General features: G+C 50.4%; 1 protein-coding gene across 3 annotated transcripts in view; it reads right to left on the bottom strand.

The window, feature by feature from the left end:
• Nucleotides 1-1,193: 1,193 nt before the first annotated feature.
• The window catches only part of LOC135260744 (CYFIP-related Rac1 interactor B-like), a 56,917-nt gene continuing 39,987 nt past the window's right edge, over nt 1,194-18,123 (bottom strand). For all 3 annotated transcript variants that reach the window (XM_064346245.1, XM_064346247.1, XM_064346246.1), the window contains 9 exons: nt 14,494-14,615; nt 13,208-13,313; nt 9,743-9,879; nt 7,102-7,179; nt 4,658-4,774; nt 4,224-4,303; nt 3,291-3,417; nt 2,854-2,924; nt 1,194-1,309 (listed from right to left, as the gene is read on the bottom strand). In XM_064346245.1, coding sequence (XP_064202315.1) covers nt 1,246-1,309; nt 2,854-2,924; nt 3,291-3,417; nt 4,224-4,303; nt 4,658-4,774; nt 7,102-7,179; nt 9,743-9,879; nt 13,208-13,313; nt 14,494-14,615 — 902 coding nt within the window. In that variant the 3' untranslated portion in view covers nt 1,194-1,245. The remainder of the gene's footprint in view (nt 1,310-2,853; nt 2,925-3,290; nt 3,418-4,223; nt 4,304-4,657; nt 4,775-7,101; nt 7,180-9,742; nt 9,880-13,207; nt 13,314-14,493; nt 14,616-18,123) is intronic.

The following is an 18,123-nucleotide window of genomic DNA, read 5'->3' as shown; positions in this document are numbered from 1 at the left end:
ATCAGGGAAAATATTTTTTAAAAAGAAATAGATCCATACATAAACATGAAGTTAAATGGGGGTAAACAGGAGCGCTATTAAGTTATTTAGAGGCTGTAGCCTGGGGGGGGGGGGGGCTGGAGACTGATGCCACCGCTGTGAGATGCCCACCTCACACACAGTGTGGAAATAAACAGAAAAAACAAAAAGGAATGAAAACGAAGTGCGATGGGAAATGAATGCAGACCGAGTTTAGATAAAAAGCTTTATTTTCTTTCTGTCGACAGCCACCCACTGCGCATACATGCGCAGACACAGCCATCCACTGAGCATACATGCGCACACACAGCCATCCACTGCACATACATGTAGTCATAGCTATCCACTGCGCATATATGCGCAGTCATAACTATCCACTGCGCAAATATGCGCAGTCACAGCCATCCACTGCGCATATACGTGCAGTCACAGCCATCCACTGCGCATATACGTGCAGTCACAGCCATCCACTGCGCATATACGTGCAGTCACAGCCATCCACTGCGCGTACATACACAGTCACAGCCATCCACTGCGCATACATGCAGTCACAGGAATCAGCTGCGGATACACGCGCAGTGACAGCATCCACTGTGCATACACGTGCAATCCCAGCATCCACTGCGCATACACGCAGTCACCTCTGAGTCCCTCGTCTCTGCTCATCACAGTTCAGAATTAGTTCTCAAATGAAAAATAAAAATTACAGCTCGTACAAAAAAAAAAAAAACATACAAATCAAAGCTTATAAAAAGATTTTTCTTTTAAATCTCAGACAATCTCCATCACCCTACTTGTAGGTACCTTTTTGTATAAAAAAAACATAATTTAAATTTTTTTTATGGACTTCACACACAAGTCAAGCAGAGGAAAAAGTGAAGAAATGAGAATATTAGAGCTAACCAAAGATAATATTGTACATTTATATTTCCAAATGTTCAAGTCTAATATTACTCTCACTCTGACATGTAGAACAGTAGCTACCATACTGATACATGGCCTTTCAGCTATTCAGCTTGTTCTATCGAGTACAATTTTGGCACAGAAAAGACTTAATGTGCTCAACGTTACAGCAAGAACATTTTGTTTAAGAAAAATAAAAAAATTTAAAAAGTGGGGCGAAAGAGCAAACCACTTTACAGATTTTCTGAAAAATTGCTTTTTAAAAAAAAAAAAAAAACAGTCTGTACATCATTGTAATTTAAGTACACCTCTCGGGGGTGGGTGCTATTGCAACATGGACTTAATTTGCTTGGAGGTAGTCTCATCGTTCAGATGTTTCGTTGTGTACCTGTGTGTTGGGGGGGGGGGGGTGAGGGGGAGCGGACAATGATGTATTTAGAGAGACAGATTAAGACTTCAAATGACTGAAGGACTGCAAATGTAACTGGATGATTTTTTTAAATCTATTGAGAATATTCCAATTGGTACATTAATGATATTGATAATTGTGAATTGTATGATTGTTCTTTGTCCACAAACCAATAAACAGGATGCATTATTTTGCTTTTGAAAAAGTACAATACACTGCCTTTTAAATCATCTACTGCACACATTCCAGTGATATGAAAACGGAGATACGACTGGCTTTCAAAACTGAAATCCTGACCTTTTTAAACTTGCGAACGGCCCTGGAGGGCACGGATTATCATGTGACGTGGATGGGAGCGCCTGATTGGCACAAGGCCGTGCCGCAGCAGGGAGAACGCCAAAGACAGTGTGCGTGTGAAGCTGAGAAGGAGCTGGTCACATGACCCTAGAGAGCCAGGGCCTGGAGGCTACAGCATGACTCATCCAATTAGGGAGGGTCTGCCCCCTAGCAACAACAAACACTGACCAATACTTTTATTGGCCGAAGCGAATCAGAACAGTGACCCAGCAATAGTGCTTATATCCACAGCAGATGATCTTAGGTTTACTCTTTACAGTCTCAAATTGTATCTGTTACTTTGTTGGGCAAAAAAAAAAGACCATGAAAATGAAGTTGCTCACCAACAATGATGGCAAGTTCAGCTTATGTCCTTTGCCTATTTATAGCAATTTTTATTTATACATGAGTCTATTTTTTTTTCCACCCTGACTGAACAAATATAGATGGATTGTAACAATATACTGTATCTGGTGCATAATACAGACAGCAAAGTACTGTGTGGGCTTAGCGTCACATTTAAATGCTATACGCACCAGGAAAACGATTCGTTTTAATTTTATTCAATAATTAGCTAAAGGGGGTTGCATCTAATTGGCAAACATTACAGCTCTTAATCCATAATGCATTTAAGACACAACTGGCATGTGGGAGCAGCAGTCTGGCGGACTCGCTGACCTTGCCTCTTCAATTAAAAGCGCGCTGCCGAAGTGGCATTACCAAGACCCCTCTGTCACATTCAATCTGGGCCCGTGTGTCGACAAAAGCTTGTGGAATTTGTTTTTAAAAATTGAATTTACCCTTGAATTTAACTTTAACGCTAGAGTAAAAAAAAAAAAAAAGAAGACCAAAACTAGCCTTGGTGAGCACATAAAACAGGGAACAGTAAATAAGGCCAGAATGTCCTGTGGATATAAAGGTGCCTCAGCTGACCAGAACTGTACCCAGCACAATCAACACTGCAATAACTGTAACTCTCAACTGATTTACCTCGGCCTGCCTGTCCAGTGGGTTCGCTTTCAAACATTCACTGGCCATAATCAGTATTGAAAGCATAATTTACGTAGTTTTTTGCCAGCTCTAAAACAACCGTCACAAATGCACAACTGTCAGGTAAAGCAATCAGCGGTTTGACTTGGAGGTTTTTTGCCACAGATTAGAGGCTGCAGATTGTTAAAAAGACAGACCTGAGAGCATTGAGAAGGCCTTCTACGCTGTTGGGGGGCTGGTCTCGGAGAACCTTGATGCATCCTTTCATCTGTCCCAACAAAAAAAAAAAAATATTGAAAAAGTAAATAAATAAAACTCTTCAGTCCGTAAGGGGGCTCATTGAAGTGGTGAAAGAGAGAGAGAGGTTGTGAGGGGAGCGGACTCAGTAAACAAAAGCTGGAATCCAGACATCCAGAGGGGCGGAAATTTAGGCTAAGAGGTGTTTGGACATAAAAGGACTAGGTTCACCCCAAAATAGCTCAGGTTTGACCCGGACATAACCCGGCAACGTCCTAGTCGGCTAGAAAAATTTCGCTTTTCCAACCGAACGTTAGCCGGGTGTTTCACCGATGATCGCCTAGACGGCGTTCCACCCCAGACGACTTTTCGCCACGAGAAACGTCGATTCGCTCACGTCGATTTTGGAGGACTTGACGAAGGCCCCGGCGGGGTTGACGTAGTCGTACAGGATGATGACGCCCACCATCACGCGCAGGCAGAAGGACGCCGTCTCCTCGCTGGCGAAACGGCTGCGGTACTCCCTGAGCGGACAGAAACCCGGTGAGGGAAACCCTCTCACCGCTCACCTTCACACACACACGCATCAGCAGTAGCCTAACGGGTAAGGAGTTGGTCTGGTAACCTAAAGGTCGCAGGTTCGATCCCCCCGGTAGGACACTGCTGTTCAGCAAGGTACTTAACCTGCATTGCTTCAGTATGTATCCAGCGGTATAAATGGATGCAATGTAAATGCTATGTGAAAGTTGTGTAAGTCGCTCTGGATAAGAGTGTCTGCTAAAACTTGTAATGTAATGTAACATCACAGCTGGCTGCAGGCATCAACGGTCTACGCAGTCATCTAGGGCCACAGCCCTCCGTGGGCCACACAACTCAAGTTTATAGTTTTTTAGTGAGACATTTCAATTGTGCAGTGTTGTTATTTATGCCTCTGGTAATTGGTTCCCTAGTCCGGACCTCTCTCCCCAGCCTTGCTCCACAGTACACATACACGTCTAAATAAGTCCAAATAATATTAGCACCGTTGCTAAAGAATACCACGTGAGAAAATACTGGTTTGGTTATTGATGGATTTAAACTAAAATTTACTGTTGAGAAAACGAGAGTAAGTTATTCAAAAAATAAGGCCACAGGAATGAATAAGTACAAGAGTCAAATTCTTTAAACTGCAGTAAATTATATTTTGATATATCACTTTCCATGTTTGTGAATAACCTCCATTCGCACTGCTTTCACAACTCAGAGGTTCTACTACAGTAGATACAGATGGATACAACAGACAATACACGCAATAAATAAAACATTAAAAAATAAAATGGCACAAACTTACGGTGTTTCCAACATGACTTTACACACACTTGCCATTGTGCTTAAGCAGTCTGTTGTGTTCTCTAGTGGTAAATCCTTGTTCTGTTTAAGCCAAAAAAAAAACATGTTTTTCCTTCAAACTTCACACAAGATGGCACAATCAATTTGCAAGACATTTCAATGAGCAAGCTATCTTTCGGCTGCCATTTAGAAATACTGAGAACTGCATCAACAAGAAGAGCAAAGAGAAATAGTTCATAGCAATAACCAGTGTGGTCCAAATGAAACAAATAAATTCAGATACTCATGTGTGCATACAATTGCACCATTGACCAGGCTCGCATGCATTTAAAATGACACTACTGCTCATCTTAATTAGAACCCTCACCTCCCCTCACAAAATGAAAACGATTGGCGAACGGCAGTGTCAATCGCGCAACCGTCCAATGGGCTCACCTCCGACACAAACTTTAATGTGGCGTCGCTCAATGTTTTCAACATGGGCGTGGCCTCAGCGTAGAACAGAGACATCCGATTGGCCAGCTCGTTGTTAACTTCGTTTTCTCCGACTGCCTGAAAGCAAATTAACTCCGGTATGATTTCACAGCCATTCATTTTTCAAAAGCATTCCAGAAATCTCACTGATGCACTGGATTTTACCTTTTAAAGCCATTAACTTGCTGATTCAATGCATAGTAAAATGAAATGAAAAATGTAGCACATATTTGAAAAGTACACTGCACTTCATTTTGAATAACCAGACTATTGATTAAATGAGCTCATTTATGAGGACATAGGATAAATCCAATCTCATTCAACAGTGCAGCTTACAGCTAGCACTTAAAGCAATGGGATAAAAACTTATGGAATGCAAAGACATTCAACATTCACACCATTAATATTCTTCCAACAATGCAAAGAAGCACTTCATCGACTGTCACTTTGAATCACTCTGAACCGCTCGTGATAATGTCATCTGCAGGTATTATTGAAGAGCTACCAAGATGTTTCCATGGGTAGAGATACATTTTACAGTAATTGAGAAGCTGTAAGTCCATCTGACGAATGAGACGCTCAGGTTTAGCAGGATGAAACGGTTGGACCTAACTGGGACAAAGGCTCGGTACAAAATGGGCCTGTTCCCCCAGAGGGCCACAGAAATAACAGACCAGGGGAGGATTCACTTTCCTGTCATTTGCTGAAAAATTCAATGCTTTCCTTGCCCCTAATTACTCTACTTTTTGTATTTTGTACGATATTGCGAAGGTTGGATTTTGACTTCCCATCACCCAGTATATTTTTTAGGGGGACTATAGAGGTTTCCGTGGTGACATTCCCACTGGACTGAACTGGTTCAGTATGTATTTTAGTGCAGCTGAATTTACGGTCCAAATCCACACAGAATCTGAATGGCTGGTCACCTCAGAGATAAGAATTCCTTGTTTTTTTAAATTTTATTTTATGGAGTAAAATGGAATGGGGGCATGACTGAATCTAATTCTGGTCGGTCGCTCATCACTTTGACGCAGAGACTCGAGTTGTCGATTCAAAGCCGCGCCGCAGTCAGGAGCTCTTCGCTCTCAGATCGCGATCGCGCTCCCAGGATGCAGCTGGCACCTGATAGGTCGGCTGTATTCGCGCACGGCGAAAGGCCTGGGGCCTGGATTGGATTAGCATCGGACCCAGACCACGTCTTCCCCCCCAGAAACAGGGTGTGCTGAGCTCGTCAGACTGCGTTTGTGGGGGGGGGGGGAATGGTAATGGTAAGTGCAAGCTGAGGACAAACCTCGATTCGGCTCAAGCCCTGGTGTGAAGTGAGGAGAAGAGGGGGCCTCAGCCCAAGGGAATCGGGGGGGTTTACCAGCCGTCCTCTTTCAGATGGCCTGTGGGGGGGGGGGGGCAGGGGGGGCGACTCTGTGCACGCATGACCTGCCATCACCCCCCTTCCCGCACACTGAAGGCCAGCTCTCTCAGCTCCGGTCAGGTACGCTGTGCTACACACACACGAGCGGTTGCCGGCGGCGACGAGCTCCTGGCGCTGGTTCTCGGTTCCTGGTGCGGCAGCGGCAGGTGGCGTCCCCGCAGGTTTTGCGGGCCCCCGGCTTCGGAGGCGATAAAAGCGCAGGGCCCCCCCCCCCGACCCCCCCCCCCCCGCCTCACGGATCAAGTGAGTTCACCCGCCATCACCGCCGTAGCGATACGAACACGGCGTCCTCACGCGGCGACGGCCGGGTGTCCTCGTTCGCTCAGGGTGCCGCTTCTACACAAGATTTATCACGAGCCAGCGGCCTTCCTGCAGTTCAAAGCCTCCTTTATTTTCTTTTTTCCCCCAGCATGCATTTCATTATATGTACAGAATCGAAGCGGCGGGTGCGAAGCGGCGACCCGTCCTGCGCGGGTACGGGGAGCTCGCGAGCATCGGGCGCTCCCCACTGGGGCACGCGAGGCCCAGACCGAATGTGACAGAGGGGTCTCGCTAACGACACTCTGCCAGCGCGCCTTTAATTGGGGAGGCAAGGTCAGCGCGTCTGCCGCGTCTCCCACAGAGGTGTTTCTCCCCCCTCCCCAACCCCCCACCAACCCCCCCCGGCCCGGTCACAACCGGGCGGTTAATGAGATTCTGCAGCCCTAAGATTCGGTGTGTTCCACAGTCTCACAGTCCCCTCTCTCCACCCCCCCCGGGTCCCTGACTCCTCATCACCCACTAGCAAGTGTGTGGCGGTAAGAAAGAGGAGCCTGCCCTCAAAAACCTAGCCGCCAGTACACACCACGCCCTGCCAGCCTCTCCGCTGAGCCAGCGACTCTCTTTCTCCAAACTGGGGGTGGGGGGGTGTGGAAAGCGGGCCCTGTGTTTGAGGGAGTGACCGTGCCTGGGGGGGGGGGGTAAGGACAGGGCTCACCGGAACGTTCTTGATCCTCATTCGGCTCAGGGTTCGGCGGTAGTAGCTGAAGTCGTTCTGGATGGCGGGGTTGGTCATCTGCAGGGGGGGGGAACAGGGGGGGATTTTCTGTTAGACGCTCGCAAACCAAACACCGCACTGGAAAAAACAGGCCTTATTCCAGACCATCATGAACACCATGGCACCCTGGGCATGGGGGCTGTACAGCAGAGGCCCCCAGCCCTGTTCCTGGAGATCTACTGTCCTGTAGGGTTACCCTCCAAACCTAACAAAGCCACACCTCACTCAACATAGTACAATCAGTTGTAGCAACCTAGGGTTGGGGTGAAAACCTACAGGACGGCAGATCTCCAGGAACAGGGTTGGGCAGCCCTGCTGTACAGGACACCCACATGAAAGGAACCGCAGGAGCAGAGACACAGTCAGGCTAACGGGAACGTGGAGCTCACGGGAACACTTCCACTGGGTCTAACTCAACATTCACCAAACTCAACGTTTGTTTTTCCTGACATAAATTACACACCCGCAGCCTTCCATCCCCTCCATCTACACTCCACATCCGCTAGGACCTGTGAAAACAGACAGATCGGCGGCGGTAAGCCAGATTGGCCAGCAGCGGGGGGGGGGGGGGGGTGGGGAGGGACGGCGACCGCTACGCTATTTTGAGAAGCGGGTGCTGAGTCGGGGCAGCGCGGGGCGTGGGGGCGCAGGGCGTGAGGCGCAGTGGTTCCCCGGCAGGGGGGGACCGTGTTGGGACAGCAGGGCTGTCAGGACGGGCGGGAGAAGGATCCCTGCTTTTCGGAGGGGGCGCAGCAGTGGGGCTCAAAGCTTCACGGATCCCCGCATTTCAAAGGGGCTGGTTAACGAGGCGACTCTCCCCACCCTCCCCACAGGGAGGCGCCGCTCCTTTGAAGCCCTTCCTTCCAGCAACACCGGCCCAGACATTTCCCCACTGCGTCTCCTCTGTGTGCAGTACGTATTACACCCATTCCCTTTCTCTCTCACTCTTTATCACTCCCTCTCTCTATTGCTCTCTCACTCTTTATCACTCGCCCTCCCTCTATCGCTCACACTTTCTCTCTCTATCACCCTTTATCACTCCCTCTCTCTATCGCTCTCTCTATCACTCCCTCTCTATCGCTCTCTCACTCTCTATCACTTGCCCTCTCTCTATCGCTCTCTCTCTCTCTTTCACTCCCTCTCTATCGCTCTCTCTCTCTCTATCACTCCCTCTCTATCGCTCTCTCTTTCGTCCTCTCTCTATCGCTCTCACACTTTCTCTATCACTCTCCTATCGCTCTCACACACTCCCACTCATTCTCTCTCTCTCTCTCTCACCCTTTCTCTCTATTTCACTATCTGTCTCTCTCTCTCTCTGAAGAGGAGTGTTTGGGGAGAAGCCATGACATGCTAAGAGCTGTAATGGAATGCGACATGCGCGCTTCCATGGAGACGTGCATGCATGCGACGCATGCAGCCGCCACACTGCTGATGCTGCAGTTCTGAACCCTTTTAACATCGCAGCTGGTACCTGCAGGGGAGCAGATAGGCATGAACTCCACTCTCAGGTGCGAAACCTGCAAGTCTGCATGAGCTTGTACAGGCTTGTTTAGGTTTGCATAGGTTTGTGTAAGTTTGCATAGGTTTGTGTAGGTTTGCATAGGTTTGTGTAGGTTTGTGTAAGTTTGCATAGGTTTGTGTATGTTTGCATAGGTTTGTGTAGGGTTTGGATGCAGAGAAGAAATTTCACACATTAAGCAAAAGATACAGCTCTGAAATAAAAGTAAAAGCAATAATCTTGAACACACATGTACGCGCGCACACACACACAGACACACAGACACTTGATGCTCATGGCTATGAATAGCTGCCACATTATGAAAGAATTGTACCTTATCTGACTAGTGTTTGTATTTGTTCCAGTGTCCTTTAGTATGCACTTATTGTATGTCGCTTTGGATAAAAGCATTGGCCAAATAAAATGTAAATGTAATATAATTATGAATACATGCACACAGACAGACGTGCGCGCACACACACACACACACACACACACACACACACACACACACACACACGCACAAATTAGGTCAGGCAGCTGGGCCGTCAGTGGGAGATTTACTGGAAGAGGAAGGCCAGCTTGTGCCCCCTCCCTCCACACATTTATCACTGCGGAGAGGAGAGGCAGACTTTACACCTGGGGGGGACCCAGCACCTCAGCTACAGGGGCCAGTGTCTACGATAACCAAGAGCACCAGGGAGTACAAGCGAACGGGTGAGTTTTTGGGCATTGGGTAAGAATAGCAGTGCTGAGGTTCTTATCTTCACATCTCAGACTAGACTCACATGATGACCCACGCAATCAATCCAATAGCAACAGAGCAGGGCGTGGTGGGTCAGTGCAGGGCAGGGACAGGACGGTGGGGGTGTGGTCAGGACAGGGTGGGCGTGGCCAGATAGAGTGGGTGTGGCCAGGCAGGGCAGGGCAGGACAGTGCAGGATGGGGCAGGGCAGGGTGGGCGTGGTCAGGTAGAGCCAGGTAAGACCAAGGAGGTTTGGGCAGAAAAGGGTGGGGGGGGCAGGTATGGTGGGCGTGGCCAGGTAGAGCGGGCGTGGCCAGGCCGGGGCGGGGTCCACCCACCTTCAGCTCGTCGAAGCGCAGCGTGAAGTGCAGGATCTCGGCGAACTGCTTGGCGAGGGCCTGCTCGCGCTCCAGGTGCTGCGTGGGGGTGTAGCGCGTGCTGGTCAGCACCGCCAGGAGGTCACGCAGCGTCGCCTCTGTGACGGACAGGAGGGAAGGGGAAGGGGCGGAGCTTCGGTAAATGGCAGCCTTTCTGTCATCTAAACCCCCCCCCCCCCCAAAAGCGTGGCAGGCTTTTTGGAATGAGCAGCGACATCATTCAGAGCAAATAATAAATAATAATGCTACAAAGTTACACTGGCCTTATGGAAACTCTGGGGTTTCTTACTAGGGTTCTTAAATTGTACCAAAGTATCGGAGAAAAACAACTTTTTTTCCCCAAAAGACTCTACAGTCTCCGATGTCTCAAAATGTGCTTCACCAGAAGGGCGGAAGAGGGAGAGATCTGAGGCGACTGATGATGGTAGCGCTGCAGCCGTCAGGATCAACTGCCATCAAGTGACTGTCGAACCCGCGCCAAACCCCATCAGACCTCAAGATTTATTGTGAAAACCTGCAGACGACTGCAGGAACCCACAGTGAGCCAATGACAGGCAGCCGTCAAGTCGCGGCATTTCTTAATGATAAGAAAGCACATGACAACATCAACAAAAACTTATAAAAGACTTATGGAGACTCAAGCCAAATTATAATTGTGGTCGATTGTAATTCTGAATTGAAGTGGTGCTCAAGGTGTCCCGGCTTGTGTTATGAGTTCATTCAGCACATTATCTTATCTCAATTATGAAAAAAATGGTTTCCGACCCAAAGTGGAACCTGACATATGAGGGTGGCAGTGTAGTACAATGGGAAGGGAACTGGGCTTGTAACCTAAAAATTCAATTCCCAGTGATAACACTGCATAAAACCAAGGAAAAGTGTTCAGTTGGACAGCCCGAGCACTGAAGGGATCAGCATCACAAGGGCCCGAGATTGGTACGATCATTTTCATAAAGCCTTTCTGCATTTAAACAGACTTGTTTTTAAAAAGGGGCTCAAGGCTTCACGATGGCTTTTGTGGGGGCGGGGGAAGCCCAAAAGGTTTTAAAATGCCTCGAGCTCTCAACATTGAAAATCCCACGAGTGCCAAGCCAAGGCTGGATTACGCAGTAAGTCAAGCACGTCTGTCAAGATTACCCACACGTTGTCATGGTTAGCAGCGTCATTACATGCAAACAACAAAGAAGCGATACGGATCCCAGATCGCAGTCCCGAGATAACATCACAGGATTAAGTCATTAACATCACGCGTCTTTGTGTGAGAGACAAAGAGAGAGTGTGTGTGCGTGTGTATGTGAGAGAGACAAAGAGAGTGTGTGTGCTTGTGTGTGTGAGAGACAGAGAGAGAGAGAGAGAGAGAGAGAGAGAGAGTGTGCGTGTTTCTGTGTGTGTGGAGCGAGTGTTGTGCGTGTGTGAGAGAGCGGTGTGTGTTCGTGTGTTGTTCTGGTGTATTGGAGGGTGTGTGTGTGTGTTTCTGAGTGTATGTGAGAGAGAGTGCGTGTGCATGTGTGTGTGAGAGAGAGAGAGAGAGCGTGTGTGTGTTTCTGTGTGTGTGAGAGACAGAGTGTGTGTGCGTGTGTGAGAGCGCGGGTGTGTGTGTTTCTGAGTGTATGTGAGAGAGAGTGTGTGTGTGTGTGTTTCTGAGTGTATGTGAGAGAGAGTGTGTGTGCATGTGTGTGTGTGAGAGAGAGAGAGAGAGAAGAGAGCGTGTGTGTGTGTGTGCATCTGAAATGAGATCCTGTTGACGCGGTGTTTTGTGCTGCAGTGAGCTGGGAGGACACGCCCCGCCCTGCGCGTGCGCTAATCCCATTAAGACGGGCTGGAACTCTGCCGGTGGCTCTCCCAGCGCGGCAAGCCAGCGCACGCGCTCCGTCCCCCAGGGAGGACAGCCCAGCCGCCAGCCCGTCCGTCCTCAGCAAACACGCCCGGCTAGCCAACAAACACCGCCACTCTGAGCCCAGCCGCTTCGGGTGTGGCAGTCAGGGAGTTCCGGGAAAATTTGGGATACTCCTGGGACTTTTTTTTGGCTGGGGGGGGGGGGGATTTCAGTCCTGTAATCGACTGCATTCAGCTTCTGCTTGTAATTAAAAAAACGAGCAGGGAAGTAAGAGCCTTGATATCTGGGTATGGCTGAAAGCAGCCATTAGAGCTGGGTGGCTTCAGGACTACCGGCCTGGTGCAGACTGCAGCCCCCCCCACCGGGAGCGGTCGTTAGTCTGCCCCCCCCCCCCCCCCCAGGCTGCGGGTTCACCGAGTTCATCGAGTTCACAGACGGCGCTGTTTCAGAGGGGGCGGGTGCGTCCTGCTCGGGAGAGGCTCGGGGCGCTCTCGTCTGCCTCGAAAAGGAACGGGCGGGGCCCCCACCGCGTCCCGGGTTCTGAGCGGAGTGGAGGCGCGAACCCGTAAGGGAAAGCAGGGGGTGGGGAGGTGGGAGGTGTGGGGGTGGGGGGGGGGTTCGCCTGAGATTCGCTGGAGCGCGCCGACCGCCCGAAGGGGCCAATCAGCTCTCTCCAAACAAACTCAGCGGCCAGATAAAAAAAAAACATTTAAAAAAAAAAGAGCCATCGGGCGGGCACAGTATGTACTGTATCATGCATGAAGCACTGTAAAGCCCCCCCCCCCCCGGGCCCCCCGGCTTCCTGCTCGCGTTAGCGGAGCACAGTGTAAAGGGAGAGGGGTGACCTACATAGTTACATAACCGGCTGGCGGGGCGGAGCTGGTTTGGGCCGCCGCCGCGATCGATGGGGGGGGGAGGGGGGGGGGTGGAGCGGCAGGACGCGCTTCGCCGGCCGACCTTCTCTGAGGTGAAGGTGGCCGATCTCAGCCCCCCCCCCTTGTCCGCCGCCGTAGCCGCGCCCGTTAGCCAGGCTCCAGCTGCGCGTTCTGCAGAGACGCTGACTGCAGCGCGGAACGCAAAGAGGCCCGAGCGACTGCGCATACGGCCGCCGCGTCGGCGACTCTGCAGCCGGCCACGGCGGTTCTGAGAGAGGGGTTCTGTGGACGGGGCCCTGTTTGGGCTAGTTTGGGGGTGGGGCTCTGTGTGTGCTGGTTTGGGGGGTGAGGTTGTGTGTGTGCTGGGGTTCTGTGTGGTTGGGGGTGGGCTGTGGGGGTGTGGGGTTCTGTGTGTGCTGGTTTGGGGGTGGGGTTCTCTGTGTGCTGGTTTGGGGGTGGGGTTCTGTGTGTGCTGGTTTGGGGGTGGGGTTCTGTGTTGCTGTTTGGGGGGTGGGTTCTTGTGTGCTGGTTTGGGGGCGGGGCTCTCGTGTGTGCTGGTTTGGCGGGTCTGGTGTGTTGGGGGTTCTGTTGTGCTGGTTTGGGGAGTTCGGTGCGGTTGGCGGTTTGTGTGTGTGGGTGTTTGGGGGCGGGGTTGTGTGTGTGTGGGCGTTTGGGGGCGGGGTTCGGCAGCAGGAGGGCGGAGCCTGTGCTTACCTAGCCTCATGGAGAACTCGTAGAACTTCTTGAGCATCCCCACCAGCGGCACCACAGCCCCCCAGGACTTCTCCTGCAGGCCCTCATTGCTGGGGTGCTGGATGGCCTGCAGAGGAGAGACCACACAGCAGGTCAGCGGTTTCTCTCCAGTGAGGAGGTGAGACCACACAGCAGGTCAGCGGTTTCTCTCCAGTGAGGAGGTGAGACCACACAGCGGGTCTGTGGTTTCTCTCCAGTGAGGAGGTGAGACCACACAGCGGGTCTGTGGTTTCTCTCCAGTGAGGAGGTGAGACCACACAGCAGCTACTGCGGTTTCTCTCCAGTGAGGAGCTGAGACCACACAGCAGCTACTGCGGTTTCTCTCCAGTGAGGAGGTGAGACCACACAGCGGGTCTGTGGTTTCTCTCCAGTGAGGAGGTGAGACCACACAGCAGGTCAGCGGTTTCTCTCCGATCCCTCAGCAAGCTGGTCCACACTGATCTCCTCAATGAGGTGAGGACCACTGATTCTGTGGGTTTGTGCGGATCCTTCTCTTCTACACCTCTTACAATGTTAAAAAGACTACACATTACTGAGACAAATACACCACTTACACACTATACATTACTGAGACAAATACACCACTTACACACTATACATTACTGAGACAACTACACCACTTATACACTATACATTACTGAGACAAATACACCACTTATACACTATACATTACTGAGACAAATACACCACTTATACACTATACATTACTGAGACAAATACACCACTTATACACTATACATTACTGAGACAAATACACCACTTACACACTATACATTACTTACGATTAAAAAATTTTTTTTTAGTTTCACATACAGAGCTATACATACAGTAGTCCCAAATAAATAAACACATACATCTACCTCTGATCACACAGGAAATTATAACCCAGAGGTGGAAAATCCAGGTCCAGAAAGTAAAAGTCCTCCCCAGTACTTTGTTCCGATCACCTGGATTCGTTAATTAGCGCGACTCTTCAGCCAGGAGGCAGAATTACCTGATGAAATCAGCCGGCTGAGTTCTTGGCTGGAGGAAACGCACGGCAGGACTTTTACCTTCCGACCCCTGGACTGTCCACCTCTGATGATGATAACCATAAGGTACTGTAAGCTCTAACCAGACCCATCATGAGGTCCCGTACAGGACCCTTTCCCACAGAGGGCCGGAATGTGAGTAAAGCAGGGTTACAGACCCGTATCGGGCTGGTACCGAAACGCCCCCCCCCCCACCCCCGTCTGCCCCCCCCCTACCTCTCGTATCACCTCCCCCGCTCCATCGTAGGACTGCAGGTCGTCGAGTATTTCCCGGCCGTCCTTCAGGACCACGCTCACCTGCTCCCAGAGTTCCCTCTCCGGCTCGGAGGGCTGGGCGTCTGGGGCGGGAAACAGGAAACGCGTCCGTTACATTACATTACATTTATTTGGCAGACGCTTTTATCCAAAGCGACGTACAAAAAAGTGCATTTCATGGTCATTAGACAACTGCTAAACACAGGTTCAGTAAGGTACAATACTTATTTTGCACAGCTATTTCTAGCCAAGAACACAGTTTAGTTCACACAGTGAACACTACTCAGACCTAACCTCTGCAAAAGCCAACTAGGCAGAAGAATAAGCTACAGTATTAGAACAAATACAAATTACCAAAAAAGTGCTGGGATGGGGCAACATGTAACAAGTGTCATTAAAAAGGGGTCCGTCGCGCTTATTCGGTTCGGCCTGTCCGCCAAAGACCAGGACGGCGGCCCTGCGACGCCGCTAACAACGAGTAGCAGACGCGTGGCGTTAAGCACCATCGATCGCATCGATTAAACGCCGCCGTGATTAACCGCGTTAATTAAAAACCCGCATTGGGTGACACCAAAAAAAAAAAAAGTGCGAACGAATAAAAAATGGCTGACGGGCGATGACCAGACGTCTCTCCCCGGACGTTCTGCCGGTGCTCTCGTTGCTATGCGGATGCTAGCTGCGGTACGCAGGGACACGCCCACACCGTGAGAGACTGTGATGGGCTCCACACGCGCAACACAAACCAGGAGGAAACCGTTCAGCCTGACCAATCGAACATGCTACCTGGGCCTAATCAACCCGACTAAAAATAAATGCAAGCATAAACGTTTTTTTTTCCCCACAAATCCATCTTTTTTCTAAATCCAGAAATCATCTAAATCAGGACAGCCCGACCCTGTTCCTGGAGATCTACCATCCTTGTAGGTTTTCACTCCAACCCTAGCAAAGCACATTTCACTCAAGAGCTGAACATCTCACTGAGCTGCTAATTAGAAGAATCTGGTTTAGCAAATTAGGGTTCAAATTAAGACCTACAGGACGGTAAACCTCCAGGAACAGGGTTAGGTTGCCCTGATCTAAATGAATGTGCCAAACTGTTTGTAACGAAAAGGCTGAACACATGTCATTTTGAATAAGTGCACAGCTGCAAAGACTATTCCAAACTGCGGCAATAAATACTGATTTTTTTGTCACATCATTGCTTCACCAAGAACGAACACGTCCATCCAACCAGCGAACAAAACTGCAAACATGCTAATCGACCAAAAAAAAAAAAGAAAAAAAAAAAAACATTGTGCAAAAGCCTCTAATTGGCACCATCCATTCCCAACACTGCTTCCTAATTCGCAGGATGAATTATTCAAAACACTCATATAGCGTCTGAATGGCAGAGCTGCCACCCCCCCCTCTCTCTCCCTCCCTCCCTCCCTCCCTCTGGTCAGGAGCAATATGCTCTCCGCTCGCCGCGGTCATAAATACTTAAGCAGAGTGAATATGCAGAGCCATGAAGTCTTTTTGTCGTTCCCCCGGTGGCGGTGATGGAGGCTCTTTCCCGTTAGCAAGCGATGTGGCGAGAGCGCAGACTGGCGGGCGGGGCTGGCGGGCGGGCAGACTGGCGGGCGAGGCTGGCGGGCGGGCTGGGCTGGGCCTACCACCCGCTTTCCCACCAAATGTTGGGTTTCGATTTTAAGACGTCTTACTTGGCCCCCACGCCTGTCTGACTGACGTGTTTGGGGTTGCACCGTGCGCGTCTGTGTCTGGCTGGTGAGGACTGCGACGGGGGGGGGGCGGGGGGGGGGGCTTTGATGCTGAATGATTAGAAACAGGCCTCGCGTGGGATAATTAGCATTACGTGAGCTCGCGGGTGATGGGGTGGGTGGTGCTTTCCCCGTTTGCTATGACTGTTTTTACCGTTGTGGTTTCTTTCATTACATTGTTCTTCTGTGTTCGTCTGCCTAATGGCTGAGTAATGTAATGGCTGAGTGTGCTCTATGCACTGGGAGCGTGACTATAGGGTATTTTTGAGTGAGGGGACCCATCAGTGTATTCTAAAATTGTGATGAGTAAGGGAAGGGTGTGTGAGTTACGGGAAGCCAGAGGCAGCTAAGAGACCTGAGTACCCCCCAAAAAAACTTGAGTCTGGTCTGCAACCGCAACCCACCCAACAGCCTGTGTGCCTGTATGTGTGTGTGTGTGTGTGTGTGTGTGTGATCGTGTGCATGCATGCAGGTGTGACTGCTTGCATCAGTCTTTCTATCCAGTCATACTTGTGAGACTTGTGAAAGTGTGTATGTGTGTGGGTACCATGGTACATGATCTCAGTGTTCATTTCTGTGTGTGAGAGAGAGAGAGAAATGATGGTGGTCTGGGGGGGTTGAAGTCATTAAGAGTCACAGTGAGGGGGTTTGCTTTAGTTGCTGATGGTGATCAGTGCAGTTTCTATGAGCAGGGTGGGTCGTCGGTCAGTTAGTCGGTCTGTCGGTCTGCCAGTCTGTCTGTCTGTCTGTCTGTCTTTCTTGTCAGTATGCCAGTCAGTCAGCCTGCCTGTCCGTCTGTCCGTCCCTCCAGTTGGCCGCAGAAGAGGGCGGCCCCGCAGAGCTGAGCGTGTGTGTGTGTGTGTGTGCGTGTGTGTGGCTCGCCCACGGCACTGCAGCTTGTTCCCCAACCGCCCCGCCGTGCCTGAGCGTGTAATCGCTTCCGCAATTAAACGCAAAAAACGGTGAACCTTTTTACGACCGGCGGACCGTTCCGTACAGCGGGGGGAAAGCGGGACCGCCGATCAACGGAGAGGCCGAGCGATGGCGTGAGGCTCGCGTCCGACACGGTCCGCTGCCACGGTAACGTCTGCGGGACGCGAGCGCTGCGCGTCACACCGACCGCCAGGGCTTTCAAACGCACAGCGGTCATCCTCACGCACAGCAACACAAACGTGCGCGCTTCGGTCCAGCCTGTGGGTGAGGATCAATCCGCCATACTGACAGTGACAACGCAACAAAAAGCAGATCCCCGCAATACTTTTTCTCTTGGAGTAAATCTGGAGCCTGCATCAGAATTTTAATCCAATAAAATGGCAAAAGGGTACAATACATTCGACAAAAAACTGTACAGAGAACGTGTTAGCATCCACGCAGTAATGTTAATGCTAGCAATGCATTCACCACACGATTCCCCCCTGATTAAATCTCCTGATTCAATCTATTTAAATAGGTTCATTTATTCTTAAGGCGGATGTGCTGATGAGAGTAAAAAAAGGGTCGCAGCCTCAGATTGAAGGAAAAAAAACTGATTAAGATAAGAGAGAAGTAGAGAGAAAGGGGGATGATAGGTTCATTTAGAGCGACAGGAAGTGGCACAGAGGTCCTGGACACCGAGGACAGGAAGCAGGAAGGAGAGGGGACAGAAAGGCAGCCACACGCCATGGCGTGACATAACTGGGCCGCGTTACACTTCTGCCATCCTGCCTGGCACCCATATCACAACCCCCACCCCCCCCAAAACCCCACCCACACCACCATGCCCTTCCCAAACTTCCATTGCGACCTGGTGCCCTGTATCAGTCCACTGCAGCCAGGTCCTACCCAGATATGCCAA

The sequence above is a fragment of the Anguilla rostrata genome, chromosome 8, assembly GCF_018555375.3.
Source record: "Anguilla rostrata isolate EN2019 chromosome 8, ASM1855537v3, whole genome shotgun sequence".
NCBI classification, from domain to species: Eukaryota; Metazoa; Chordata; class Actinopteri; order Anguilliformes; family Anguillidae; genus Anguilla; species Anguilla rostrata.
Note: the sequence above shows the minus strand (reverse complement) of the source record. Positions and strands in the feature narration are given on the sequence as shown.